The 15,745-nt window shown below is 34.4% G+C and overlaps 1 protein-coding gene across 4 annotated transcripts in view; it reads right to left on the bottom strand.

The window, feature by feature from the left end:
- LOC124354706 (heterogeneous nuclear ribonucleoprotein K-like) overlaps positions 1–15,745 on the bottom strand; it is a 94,938-nt gene that overhangs the window by 48,322 nt on the left and 30,871 nt on the right. For 3 of the 4 annotated variants that reach the window (XR_006921706.1, XM_046805359.1, XM_046805360.1), the window contains exons 2-5: positions 14,971–15,018; positions 5,328–5,425; positions 2,601–2,657; positions 86–129 (exon numbers count right to left, since the gene is read on the bottom strand). Coding sequence is in view for 3 of the 4 variants with exons in the window: in XM_046805359.1 (XP_046661315.1) it covers positions 86–129; positions 2,601–2,657; positions 5,328–5,423 (197 nt within the window). In the remaining variant the exon portion in view is untranslated. The remainder of the gene's footprint in view (positions 1–85; positions 130–2,600; positions 2,658–5,327; positions 5,426–14,970; positions 15,019–15,745) is intronic. The other variant, XM_046805361.1, reaches the window with a different exon arrangement.

Genomic DNA, 15,745 nt, shown 5'->3' on the forward strand with positions numbered 1-15,745 from the left:
TGCAGGAGCGACACAGCACTGCATGCGAGGGGGAGAGTGGGGTACCCGATATGTATGAATATACAGTAGTTATATAGGCTATTACCGTTCAGGGCCAGGGCAATCTGGGACAGTAACAGAGGCTTTGTACTGGAGATACCAAGTGTCAGCGAGCAGGGAGCAGGACCGGGCCGAAAACATAAACATTTAGACACTGTCTGGGTCCCACACATTAGACTACAACGGCAGTAAACTCTTGATTATTTCACTATATCCACCATTATAATTTAAAGAAAAATAAGAAGCATATAACTTTAAAACCGTATCCACCAATCAATGAATAATGGAAGGTATTTTAATAATATTTAAGAATACACAAATGTGTCACTTATTCAAAATTGCAATGATAAATTTGGTGAAAAATAATATAGAATTAGTTTTAATTTAAACATAACATAACAAACTTAAAGGTTACAATAAGGAAGCAAACTCACTTATCTATTACAATAGTTTTATTTGAACTATGGGTCACGGGCTACCAAAGTAAATGGTCAACTGGTATCAAATGATGGTTTGATGATGCTATATGAAGACCAAAATGTAAGGGTACTTTTATTAAAAAATCGAATATTTTATTATTGAAACCAATAATTTAAAAATAATCAAGAGTTTACGCTAAATATTGCATTGTTGAAGGGGATTATAGCTAAAAAATAAGAAGCAGACGAAAATTATTTTTAACAAACCACAACATTTAGTATGATAACTAAAAAAAGCAGGCCTAATTAATCATGTTTTATTTTATAGATGGAATTTAAATAGTTTAAATTAGAGTTAAAAAAGAGTTAAAAGTCCATAACCAAGTATTAAAACATAAGTAGAGCTCAAATTAATAAAATAATTAGGCCTACACTATTTTTAGTACAAAAATCAAACATAAAAAAAGAAATTACAGTGATTTGGATAAATTAATGTGTGGATATCGTTTCAAATGAATGTGGTTTGTTTCAAATGAAATATGTGTCAAGAAATAGATCGGTCTTCAGGTACATAATACACATTGACATAATGTAGCTTGGCGGGGCTGGGGCCTGGCGATGTCTCAAGCTCCAGCTACTAAACTGTGGGTGTTTAGTGTCAGGGGCCGGGGCCGGGGCCGGGGGGCCTGGCGGGGCCTAACACTAGGACAACTCCCATCTCTGTAACGATAACAACACTGGGTTCACACATCAGTACACATTCCCCAATAAAATTGAAATTAAATCAGTGGATTTACAAATAATTTGCCTGCTTCAATCCATAAAATCTTCGTTTTTAAGTCACCAAAATACCTTCAAATTTTCAAAATTGAAAGAGAACAACATTTTCAAAAACCAGGAAACCTAATGCTCGGGAATAGGGAGCACTGCAATAATTTTATTTATTATAATGATGGTTCTTTACATTGGCGAGTTTCTAGACAAAATGTCAAGAGTAAAAGTATTTATATTTGAATGTCATTGATAGATTGAAGAAGTGAATAATGTACACCACACTAGGGACAGAATTATCTGAATAGCATAGGACACCAAGTATAAATTCTGGTATAAAATCAACAATTTTAAGAACATAAGTTTAAAGCTTTTAAAGTTTTAGGATAACATTTATTACTGATACAAAACTTTATGTGTGTATATACATTTTTTAATACAATATGGAACAAATTTTATTACTTATATAATTTATCTCAGGGTTATAAATGACATTTTTTTGCTACACTAATGAAAGAGAAAAATGGCTATTTATAGGATTATAGGCTATTATATGAATTAAGTTGTGGTACTGGCAGGTAGTCAAGTGATTAAATTAATAAATTAATTAATTATTTCACTGAACTTAGGAGAAACTGATTAGAAATGACTTGGATGAGCTTATATGAACAAAAACATGTTTTGTGGTAATATTTATTTTAATACAAAAGAACTTCTATTATTTTTAAAATTACAATTTCAATTACACAAATAAAATAATCAAATTTGCAGTTTCCATTTCACTGTCTAGCAATAAAATTATATGGGTTTAGAGATTTTAGATCACACTGAAACAGGGGATTTTTAGTGTGATTTCACTTTCAAAGGGAGATTGAAACACATCAAGTACAGATAATTATGTCCCCCACTGTACTCAAAATTTTTTTAAAGCAGGAATCGATTATTGATGAAGATGATGACAGCTTGCAGAAATACGTCCTCACATGATTATATTTTAGTTCATCACTGTACAAACAGAATTTATATCAGACCCATAACAAAGGTTATTGGGAAACTCTTAAGTGTTCTATGGAATAAGACTTTCATATTATAAAACAAAATTGCCAACACTTAATTTCAATTTATGAACACTTTAACAAACTCAGAAAACAAAACTAAAGGTAAACTTGAGTCTGTAATGGATTACACTTGGTTAACTGTAGCAGCAGAACCAATACTATAGTTAAGAGGATTCCGAGGGCAAATAAAAATATATTTTGGTAAAATTGCAGCTAGTGTCAGTAGACATTTCGATGTTTCAAAGTGTTAGTAATAAAAGTATTACCTAACTGTTGTTTCATATATTACAAAAAGTTCAGATTTGGTACTCACATCTGAACGGAGCCTAGATATATTCTTTCCACCTTTGCCAATGATTGAACCAGCAACCTGAAAAAAACAAAATCTGTTAAATTTACATTTTTTCATATATAAAATATTACTATGACGCGTTTTAGCAGACTAGAAAACAGATCTAACTGACTTATCAAAAGTCACTAGTATTCTTTATTTAACTAAGGGACAAACAGTTATCTAAAAAAATTATAGGGTTATTTCAATAATACCAATTTTGTTAAGTATGTGAGACATTAATTTATGAACAACTTTATTATATTTCACTATTTATACCTTGCTTGCAAATTGCCAGTTTGGTTTTACAGTAAAAAGATAAACAACTTATTGTGCACATAATTGAGCAAATTACTTAAGCTTAATAAGCTTTCGAGGATGAAGAATCAAGAGGGTCAGTAGTTCACAGACAAGCCTTAGATTTTGATACATTTTACTTATTGACTAACAAATAAAAATTTTAAGGATTGTTTGAAGTCAGTTGAAATAAGTCTATCATATTTCACCAACAGGATACCATATGTTACAGCCAATGGTAAAAAAATCTACTAAAAGTTGGTAAAAGTGACACAAGAGATAGTCGGCTATCCTTTTGCAGTTAGTTGTTCTTTGTTGCATTCGTTGCAACTTTGAGAGAGCTTATCTCAATAGCGTCGCATTTTCTCGGCTCATTTAGCAAAATGACACAATGTGATCGCAGCTTAAACCATGGATTTCAACACTAAATATAACAAATTTTTAAATTATAAACATTTGCGAGTATCATAAAAATCTGTAGGAGTAAAATTAAAACATAATTTTAAATCTTGCACTATTTATTCTTTTATTAATAAATATAACCCAAACGTGTTAAGCTTAGAAATTTTAATGAAGTTAGAAACCAATTCAGAAATATATCCAAAATCAACTGTCATTGATATTAAGATCATGGAATATTATGCATGGTCTTTATCTGCGATTTCCCGAAATTTAACTATTTTCCTGCATTTGTACCTTTTTCTCTAGAACTACTCATCAGATTAGGATAAAACAAATTACAGTGGTACTTACTCGTACACAAATTTTGAGTGGGAAACATTTTAAAAAAGGATTACAAATTTATATATATATTACAAAAAATATATATTATTATTATGTGTGTGTGTGTGCACATTTTTTATATATATATTCAAAATGTGTTTTAAATTTTCTATTTTGTAAAACATATTAAAATTTTTTCCACTCTAACAGACGTTAAGGGATGAACATATATATATATAACTTTGTTATAAAGTTTGATTATGATAGGTCAAGAGGTTCTTGAGAAAAAGGTTCACAAAGTTACATGACTTAGCATTAAATGGATAGGCCGTACCAAACTCACATAATATCTAATAGCACATTTAAAATATACAGACTATATACAGTTAAGATATTTTCCTGTAAAAACCAAGGTCTTCAATGTTCCCTAAACCCTGCTCCAGCCAATATTCGGACAACTTTCTTCTGAATCACTTATATGTTATTGACTCCACTTGAACTGCCCCACTGAGTAATGCCATATAACAGTATGCTCTGAAAGAAGCTGAAACAAGCTACTTTTAGATATAATCTTGGTAAATTTAAATGTAGGGCTTTAATCACGTAGAGTACCTTTGACAACTTATTACAAATATAGTTTCTGTGACTGTTCCAGGTAAGTTTCTTATCTAATATAATACCAAGCAGTTCGGTTTCGTCCAGGGCTTTGTTATACATTAGGCAATTAGACAGACCTTTTTCTGGCTGAATAAAATAAATTGAGTCTTATATCTATTTAATAAAAACCCGTTTAAAACCAAACAACCAAATCAATCTGCAGCTTCTTGTAGTGAATATTTACAGTATTCTTTTAGATTATTTACATCTACACTGGAGGTAACCAAGGTTGTCACCAGCAAAACAATCACATTACAAGGAACATAATAATCTGTCATTGATCATTATCAGGAACAACAAAGGGCCACTCACAGACCCCTGTGGTACACCCCAAAATATATAAATACATTCTGAAAGTTTACCATTTACTGAAACAATCTGGTGCCTCTCTTCAGGATAGGATTAAGGACAATGAAGTACAACACAGACCATATTAATTTAATTTAGACAGTAAATTTCTGTGGTCAACACAATCAAAAGCTTAAAACCCAAATTAAATCTGTATTAAAAATAAAAACCTATTAATAAATAGTTTATAAAATTATGAGCCCAAGGCAATGACTAAGAGCTTCAAAAAGTGACTATGCTGAAATATGCTGAATATTTTTAACTGCATGATCAAATAAAAGCTAAGATGGCAATTTAATTACAACTTTTTTCATATAATTCTAATGTCCAAAAGTAAGTACACTTGTAAGTAACTTGTATAAACATTTGGAGTTCAGTGGCCGTGTTAAGAATTAAGTTTCAGATTGGTTGACAAGCGCTAAAACTTGGTAACGTAATTCCTTGTAATAAAAATAAAACCCACATAAATAAATTGCTTTATATACCTGGAACGCTTAACACTATAACTCCCTTACTGGTTAGATTATGGTCAATATTCAAACTCGAGGTATCTATACTTTTTTTATCTGATAGTATAATAAACAGAAAATGAACAAGTTTTTCAACATTAGAATTTATTTTTCATGTATATTGCAAAACTAGTTCGGAGTGGAAAGGATTAGGAATATGCATTTGACATCTTACCTTGCTGGGTATGAGGAGGCGAACTTCAATGTCGTCAGGACCCATTCGTGAGCGTTTATACGGCCCACCCATATTGCCGTCTGAGAAACGCTTCATCCCTGCAGACATACAAAATGATTCAATCATAACATCTTAGCTCTTCCAAACTGTTGACAACGCTGCAAATGACAAGAAATTCAAAACAAATGTTGAGTACCTGAACTTAATTTAATACATATTAGCCAAATAACACAAAACAAATCACTAAAAAAAATCTCAAACACAGAATATACTTATATTAAAAACAGGTTTGAAAGGATAATAGGATTTTGGGCATTTGCCATTTCTTAACATATAACACCTCAATCACCCATTGTCAATACAAATTTGAAACAAAGTACTTAAGATTGTTTTAATTGTTTTCTAGGAAATAGTTAATAGTTTCAGATCAAACGTTTGGGTAACAATACATTTTAAGAACAGGCATAAAGTGCTGATGACCATGTGACCGGATGTTTTAAATAAAATATAGCCTACTAAAAATAAAATTTTATATTTTTACGTGTATTTTAAATCAAATTACTTTTTAAATCATGTTTTCTCTTTGAACAATGTTATATAATGAGTAAACACATGTGATACATTTGTAGCAGTGATAAGTGTTAACAAGAAATTGGGGCTAATTTGATAAAAATGTGATAGAAAGAATGTGGAAAATATTACCTATTCTTTGGGAACATTTGGTTTCGGCGAATGAAGGATATTTAAATCACTTTTTTGAACACTAATCATGAAAAACCCATGATACTCTATGGCTAAGATTCATTAACTCTTTTCAATATCTCAAAACATGATGTACTTATGGTCCCGACACCCCTTTTTGGGAAGTTACAAATACATTCAAATGGATAATACCTTACATATTAGAGTACAGTACTTTTGGTGAACGGGTCTACAAAGACATAATAACTATCAGCATTTTTTTATTTGATTTGCCAACAATATTTTGTTTTATTTAACTAAATTAAAACTTAAGTAACCCTGCTACATGAATGTTAGTGTATCATAAGTTTTTAAAAACGGCCAAGAAAACACAATAAAACATTTAAAGAGACCAAAATTTTAATTTGGCAACCCATATAATAAATGATTATAATATATATATATATATATATATATATATTATATATATATATATATATATATATATATTATATATATATATTATGTTAGAGATATTTAATTTACATGAGAGATATGATTTTATAATATTTAAAATGTAATATAGTAACAGTTTACTTTTATTTCAGATGTCAATGAAAATGTAGGCAATAATTCTTTGTTTATTTATTTACTGTTTCTACACATATTATGCACAAGTAGTAGTAAGTAGTATCTTCTTTTTGTGATACTAGGTGCCTATATTACTTTACTGTACAACGTTTTCCAAATGTTGTCTTTCCTTAGACAAGTTTTATTTTTAAGGGCAGTCAGAATCAGGATTTAGGTTATGTGGCTACAGCTCACTGAGAAATATACTTGTCCCACAAGCCATTAAGAGCTTCGTCTGGCTAAAGACTAGTAGTACTAGAAGTGTCGGGTCGAGCGACCGGAGCCGGCGCCAGTGTGACTGAAAACGCCAACCAATTTAGTATTTAGTGGATGGATGGCGTGAGCAGCGAGCAGTAGGAGTGGCGCCCGGCCCGGTATTGATCGCGAGCGCCGGGCCGTGCGGGGAGGCGGCGGCGGCAGCGGCGCAACCTTGGTCACTGTGCCGAGCCGCCTCTGGCCTCTAGTCTATAGTCTATAATACACACAAATACAACTACTAAATTGTAATAGTTGGAACCAACAACTAACTCTTTGTAGTCGAAAGTTGTCTTTACAATAAACTACCGTAGTAGACACTCGCAAAACAACGGTCGGCGCTTTCACCACCGAAATTTTTACCTAGCTGACGCTACGATTACCCAATAAAGTTCTGTAGAGATAGTAGGTTGTATTGGTTGGTCGCTCCCCGTACACGATATCCAATAAGTCTTAGGATTATAGAAAATAATATTTAGCTTCAAGGACATCATTTACACGGTATACACGTATGTTTCAGCATTGTACACAGTAGGAAATGTTATACTGAGTGACTTTCAATAATTTCACATTCAGTCAAGAAAATGTTAAGTCTTCCTTATGTGTGTGCATTATTAAATAAAGTATAAAAAAGTAAAAAAACAGTACTACAGTCTTTGATTGCAGTTTCAATTATTGATAATGTATGTAAAAGTGACAAACACACTTAGGCGTGATTACTGCCGCCAATTAATCAATGCAATTATGATTACCGAAAACACTATCTTATAATTATGTGCTGTGTTTGCATCTTTATGGTCTGAAGCGTCAGTAACCTTAGTGAGATGAGAAGATATGGCTAAAAATACAGATAAAAATTAATCAAAGTGTAACACGTGAATGGAATATGCGTCTACTAACGCCTGTCTGCACAATATCCATGTAACATCGCATTTCTCGATAATCAATAATTATCATATTAACACATTCAAAGACCAAAAATGATTTATATTCCTCAGTGCATAATACCTGAAGTAATCTTTTCACATTCGTGATCTTTCCAGGTTAGTCTTTATCAAGGTGCATTGAGTAGATTCCACTTCCTCTAAGATAGCATAAACCATATAACGGGTTGAACTTAGCTCTTTTTTGTCATAGAAAAATAATTATACAATTTGTTTTATAATTGTTTGTAAGAAGATTAGTGTTGGATAAATATTGAATACACCAGTATAGTTCGATAAACGTTTTAATTTATTATGTTGACATTGCTCGTTCTTTGAAGCAGATAGGCATGTCATCCGTATTTGATTGTTTTCCCGTTTTGAACCGATGTCCCAAGATAGTGTAGATAAACAAAAACCAGTACTGGGCCAAGAATATATCCCTGGATGGACCCCTTCGTGACAAGAGCACTGGCAATCTCAGCACACTAGCCCCTGTCGCTGACGTACAATCTCAGCCACGACCCCCCCCCCCCATGTTTCCAACTTGTACAGAAAAATATAATAGCTTGCGAGAGATCGAGGGACCCCAAGTACCATCCTTACAATTCAAACCCTACAATATTACACATCCGTAAGGTTTGATAATTTACAATAAACATCTTAAGTCAATTATGCGTGCTTTTAGGTACATCAGATTCAAGAATAACTTTCCCTTACACTATATACCGGTGCTAGACCATCGATACTGATTTAACATAAATGCTTATCAATAGTGCGGGTAATGAATATGTTTGTAATTATATGGCATTTACTAAGGTTTACGGTTTGTTGAAATGACTTACAAATACGTTATCCTTGCAGAATTATTAGAATAAATCAAAGTTTCCAATTGTGGTAGGTCAGCTCGTTTGTCTATTACGTACTAACCTCAATAAAATGATACGAATAGAAAGCAATAAGAAGAAACAGTTTCCCTTTTTATAAGACAATAAATGGTTTGTAAATGTGTTTGATGGTTGAAAGAATCAGCTTGAAGGTTGATCAAAGAGGTAACAATTCTCTTCGAACTCTCACATGACCTTGATCCAGAACAGACATTTGTGTATTAATCCCATCGCGTGCGGAATCATGGCGATGGCGATGATGTAAAAAAGAGCTGGCCGAACCGTACCGGCCATGATTTTTAACATTTGGAAAAACAAGAAGGCAGACCGGAAAACTCGAAGTGAGCCGGATCGGGCCGGTCCATTGGTAGTGGGAGGGCATAACACACAGACGAAGCCTGTGTCGAAACCAGTTCCGCCACTTTTAATAATAGTGTACTTTTTCAACATTCAGTATGTTGGTTAACATTTTTTTAATCAGAAAGCATTTTTTTCAACTGCTTTATACTAAGAACAGCCAATAATATCCAATGAAGCAATTGAGGTACTTCTAGGTTGTATTTCACTGATAATACAACAGACGCCTTATAGAAAATCTAAGTAAATAACCTGTATCTTTAATAACTCCTTTAAGATTTTCAAGATAATGTATAATTTCAAATGACGGCTTGTATAACTTGTTCAACCTTCAGATACCGAAAATAAAATTTAAACCTTAAAAAAAACACACAAAATGTAGCATTCGCTTACGAGAACAATAAACGAGTAAAGAATAAGAAAAATTTAAAAATTAAATTCAATTGTACACTGTGAATTACCAACCACTGAGCACGAGATAGTCGAGTGGCGCATTCGCACGAGTGCTTGCTATAAACGAGCAAACCGTCGGAATGCGGAACTGTGGTCTTTGCGCGTACCTTTTTGTAAGGGTAAACGCGCACTAGCACGGCCAAGACCAAGACCACGACCAAGACCAAGACCAGTACTGGTCTGGAACAGCACGGCCACAACCTCGACCAAGACCAAGACAGTTTTGTAATGTACTAAACAGTCAGTCTGAAAATGGATGTCGAGGAAATAGCAGTGGCCGTGTACGTGTACCGTAAATATGTAATATGTTAAAAAAAAAAAAAAAACAAAAAAAAGAAAAAAAAACCAAACCAAAGCGTAGCTATAGTAAAAAGTGCACGTTCAGTTAGGTTCCGGTTCACCTTCCTCATACCCCAGCAATGTTATTTCTTCCCATTTTTTCCTTCTTCATTATTCTATCATCTGATGAAAAATCCCACAAACAAGGCCTTTCCTTTACCTACCTCCTGTATCAAACACTGATTCTGTTGCCATTTTACAATACTGTCTACTAAACTTGTTCACAAATCATAAACAACTCAATCGCACACACAGCCTCTCTCAACTATTCCTGGTCGCAGACTGGCCGTAGGCAGTGCGCGTTGTTCTATAACAGCTCATGGAAGTCTGGCCGAAACGTCAAGCTGGTCTCGCGCTTGGTCTGTGCGGCCAGAGCGTACAGCTGTGGTCGTGCGTCTGTCTTGCGTTTGTCGTGTCTTGGTCTGACTAGTGCGCGTTGCTCCACATCATTTCAGGTTGTCCTGGCTGCACGTTCTTGGTCGTGGTCTTGGTCTTGGTCTTGGCCGTGCTAGTGCGCGTTTACCCTAAGACGGTTCGTTTTTACAGTGAAAAATCTTACAATATGAAATAAATATATGATTGATACTTAATAATTTACACTCCTTCCACTGCACGCACTTCCAACATATACTTCCTAAAAATGTGCCGTGAATAATTAAAACCTACCAAATTGACAAAATAAATATTTCAGCACCATAATTGTTGCAATGACTTTCAGTATCGGGATGGTAAAATACAAAGATTTTGGTAAAAGGCCTATATGTCAAGAAATACCCTTGAAAGTTTTCAGTCTGCACGGCTAATGTGGCTAGTATTACACTAGCGAGATCACATCGATGCTGCTCGAAGCGATTGTTACTAGCGCGATCTCGTGTACAAAACGACGTGTTCTGTTCTGTTCACACCAGCGAGATCGTGACTTTCTGTCCAAGCCGAAAATTGCACGATTGCACAAACATACAACCGAATGCTGGTAGTTTCCATCCATTAGCAAGAGAAATGCATTTAATCACTTCAATTATTTTACTATGCGACATCCTATACAAAATGCACGCAGTAAATGTGTTAATAATCTGACGTGATAACATTTTTATTATTTTAGTCTAAAAATACATAGGCTATTACTGAAATATAACTTTTTTCTTTGGGCATAGGACATGTAAATAATAAAATTAATCACAAAAACATGTCAAAGTTATTAGAACGGAGTAAAATCGTAAAATAATGTCTTCTACTTTGAGCAAATTTATTCATAATCCCATTCCGCACTAAAACATTTGTAATAATCAATTTTATTAAATTTTAAAAAAATTCCAAAATTAAAAAAAACATGGTGTAAATTTTAAAAAAGGTGTAAGAAGTGGGTAATTGGAATACTACCATCAACTCAGTATCTTGTTTAAATTTTATAAATGAATTTTATAACTTATTTATTAAAACCCACTATTACACATGTCATTTGAAGTACAATCTGAATGGAATTATGAATTTGCTTGAGTATATGAGACATCATTTTACACTTTTCACTTTTAAATACGTTTTATTAAATTACTGTACGTACATTTATTTGTATTGAGCTATTTTCTGCCTTTTTGTGTTAAGTTATTAGTTTTGTAAGAAAAAAATTAGCATAGCTAAATAATAATAAATATAAGAAGTAATGGTGATTTGACTGGAAATTAAAATACCTTAGGTTATTAAAAGCAGATTGTAATAAAACTACATTGTCACTAAAACAATGTTTAACTACTAATTTTAGACCTAATGCAATTTTACCCTTTTTCAGTGTATTGTTATATGAAACATTTAATTTTAAATACATAATTAATAGGCATTCCAAGCATTTTAGATTTTTTGGTGTATACTTTTTGAAACTTAAAATGGTGAAGTTAAAACAGTTTTGACATTTTTTCTGAATCACCTGTAACAATCTCTAAAAGGATGAGGAGGCGTTTAGATGCTGATTTGTAATTACGTCTTTAAAATTAGACATCTTCCATAATTCTACAACTCTAAATAAGGCCGTAAAAGCATCAAAGTTTAAGATTGTTGTAATAGGTCTCCCAGCAAGATGGCCGGTTTTTCATATTTATATGTTTTCAGTTCTACGTCTAACCCACGAGCGACTATATTTCAAGTTTTGCACGTCCACGAATTTCGGTAATCGTCTGGCAAACCCGTGTGGCGAATAGTCCAATACCCTTGGTCTCGTCTGTAAAAGGTTTACGCTCCCAATGTCCAATGCCGATGTTCTCGAACAAATTGTAGACAAGCTATTCAATGATCCCTGGAATGATCCCTGGTGAGTCTTGGGCTAGTATCATGTCTCCTACTTCGTAAATTAGATTCCTGAAGACGGCGACGAATGGTTCGAGCAGAAATATTGAAACCACGGTCATTTCTGGATAATAGCCTGTAGATCAGAACTTATAACGCCTGATTTCTAAAAGTACTGATCATCTCTTCGGTTTGTGGCATTGGACCAGTGTCACGGATTCGAGAGACTGTCCTACTAACTGTGGTGCGATGATGTACACCTACCCGCCTGGCGACTGCACTATAACGAAGGCCAGCTTCTACCAAAGCCTTCACTCTGATCTTCTCGGATGGGGATAAAACCTGATGCTGATCCATAATAACAGAAAACTAACCCCTCCACACGGCAGTTGAATAAAAATTAAGAAAACCTTCCTAAAGCAGGACGCCCACTGCGACCGAACCAGCCCGACCCTGCCCGGATTTTGTAAGATGTCAAGATACACGTAATCAAATGGACACCCCGCCCACTGCGACCGACTCGGGCCAGCTCGAACTTTTTGTGAAGTCGAAACACATGCAATTAATCGGACACAGACCAGCCGGACCGGCCTTTTATACTCAGTCAAAATGCATACGATCAAATGGACACTCGCTCACTGCGAGCGGCCCGGCTCAGGCGGCTCGGCACTAGCCCAGTCGCCCTTACGCACGGCGCACATCGCGACCGGCCCGGCCCAGGCTGGCCCGGCTCACTCCGGCCTATGTCGGCTCTTGGGGCGACTGAGCAGGTGCCTCGGACCGGGACGGGCCGGATCGCAGTGGGCGGAAGTTCATTTGAATACATGCATTTCGACATCTCGAGAAAGGCCGGAAAGGTGGTGATGTTATATGGTGGATTGGGAGATAACCCTTTTACCTGCCCAGAGAGTTTTGCCACTCTCCGAAAGATCCTACAACAGTGCACATCGTTGTATTTGGAGTTTTGAGAAAAATAGCTAGTTTCGTGTATTAAGACGAAAAACTTATTGAAACAGTGCGCCTTTGCATAAATTTATACAATCCAGTACATGAAAGTTATCTTTGCATAAAAAAAACTCGTGGAAGGAGATAGCAATTTCACGAAATTATAGTCGTAGCAGGAATTACTTATTGAGTAATACCCCCCTTATAATGCTCATCCCCTTTGTTTTTTCTCCAGATTTGTAAATATTCTGTTTTACAATATAAAGACGACACAATATTGGTTACGTTATATGCGTATATTAATTATGTTGATCATAAAAAATTATTGAATTATACCCTATATCACTGTTACATCACGCCTTATAACATACAGGATATATGAAGTTTGTTACTGATGACATAATATAGTAAAATATCATTATTAATTTTGTCCTTCGTATTTGCAGAATACTACTACTCTTGAAATGCTAAATTGTTTAAATACTCTGCTGATGGAGTAGATTATCACGGCGTTAACGTAAAAAGGGCCGACACTGGGCCGGGCGGGTCGCAGTAGTCACGTGTTTCACGAGGCCGAAAATAGAGATTAGATAAGCTGGGCAAATGTGTGATTGATAAGAATAACATTCCTCAGTGACTTGGTTTTGGTTTATCTGGGTTGAATGTTATTTCCTTATTTCTGATATGTCTTATCTGTTGTTCTTGAAAGCTACAAAAAACAACTGAAAGCAAACTAATACTAAATTTTCATTTATATTGTTTTATTTACTAAAATTGAATTGAATCACCAAAAGTACTTGCTCCTACAAGACTATCCGGGTGAGTGCGCTACCACTACACCAAAATAAATAAATAAATATGTGTGTGTATGTATATATATATATATATATATATATATATATATATATATATATATATATATATAACCACTTCCGGATAAAATTGGAAATTTAAAAAAATCTGGGCTTTACTGAGAACGTGCACTAGGTGAACACTGAACAAGGCGTAAATTGTGAATCTATTTGGGTCCATCAGCAATATTTTATTGTTAATATTATAGTGGTATAGTGGTGGCGGCTAGTATTTAATAACAATTACTGTAGTTGTCTGAATATATAAACAATTAACAGTATTAATTTAGCTATCAAAATGTTAACATTAGTCATTTTATAAGAATGAAGATTACAACGTGTGCTATATAGAACTTTTTGAATTAAAATATATTGTTTCATCATTCATTTTATGAGAGTAATAGAGTTGTATGGTGGTAGTACATGATTGTTTTGGCTAACCTGTAGGTACCATTTACGTGTGTTTCTTTTCATATATTAAATTAACAGTATACGCATGTTTTATGTAATTTTAATTAAACAGTTTATCTGTAAATAAAATCTAAAAAAAATTACGAGCCTATCTAAAACAGTTTTGATTATATGGAAGGTTTAGTAACATGCTACAATATCGCTAAAATAAGCTTGACATTTTTCAGTAGTACTTTGAGAGAAATTCACTGTAGATTTGCAAATAACTCGACTTATAAATCCGAGTCGGCTTGAATCAGGAGTGAAACTCCGGGGTCTTACTAGAGCAGAAATGAGTCTAACGACTCGAGTAAAACTAGAGTTGGCAAAATATTCGGAAAGAAAGTTACTGGATTCATAGCAGTATGAGATCGTTACTACTAAATCGCGCTCGTACCGGTCGCCGCGATTAGGCTAGCTCTAGCTCGTGTTCACTTTCCATGTAATATCGAAATATGATTACTTCGATGACAAATAACAGTTACATCTTAAAAAAACGTATTAAAAAAAACAGGAGCGTTTTAAAAGGAACCCACTAGGAAATAAAAAAAAACAAACTTAGCATCAAACAATGCAATATTCTGTTTCAACTTACCCACTATTTTGCTGGTTGTCTAGAAACTTTCGTGGGGAAACGTAGAATCTGAAATGAGAAATAAAATATTAAGTTGTGGAATATCTTTTTAGGACCAACTCTACATGCAGCCATTGTTATTTATTTATATTTTTTATTGTAACTATATAAAAACAAAATTACGTGGACACAACACGTAAAAACAAGAAAAATACTATAACTTAGTAAAACCACACGCTCTTAATTAACTGATTGTTTCAGTGTATGTAACTAAAAATAAGTTGATGATAAGTACGGAAAGAGCTATATATGTGAATTCATTGCTTCCGGGTAAACACTCAATAATACAACTGAGTGAACGGGGTGGTGTATGTAAACGCATACAGTGTCACGTAGATTCAGTTTGCGATTCATTGTTCTTGTAATGGCTAAGCTTTGTTTATATTTCTGGACAGGTTTTGGAATTCTATCTGGTGATCGCGTTCAGTTTCCCACTGTGACGTCTCCATTCATCAAACACCTCGCGCAATGAGTAATACACTCATGAGACCTGTTCCACCTTTATCGGACCTGTTCCAGTGTTCGACCCACGATCCTTTCTGTGTGAGCTAGGTGAGCGAGCCGGATGTGAATACGAGTGCTTCCAACAACTGTCACTCATTCAATACTTCCGGCCAGCTGCCGTCCTCGCGCTGAGCATGGCCGGTCGTGGTGTGACATCTACTCAGGTCAGGCATAAACTTGTGCGTAGAAATGCAGGTCGCTCGTAGATTAGCGAAAACTGTTAGAATAACCT

Source organism: Homalodisca vitripennis, chromosome 2 (assembly GCF_021130785.1).
Source record: "Homalodisca vitripennis isolate AUS2020 chromosome 2, UT_GWSS_2.1, whole genome shotgun sequence".
In the NCBI taxonomy this organism is placed as follows: Eukaryota; Metazoa; Arthropoda; class Insecta; order Hemiptera; family Cicadellidae; genus Homalodisca; species Homalodisca vitripennis.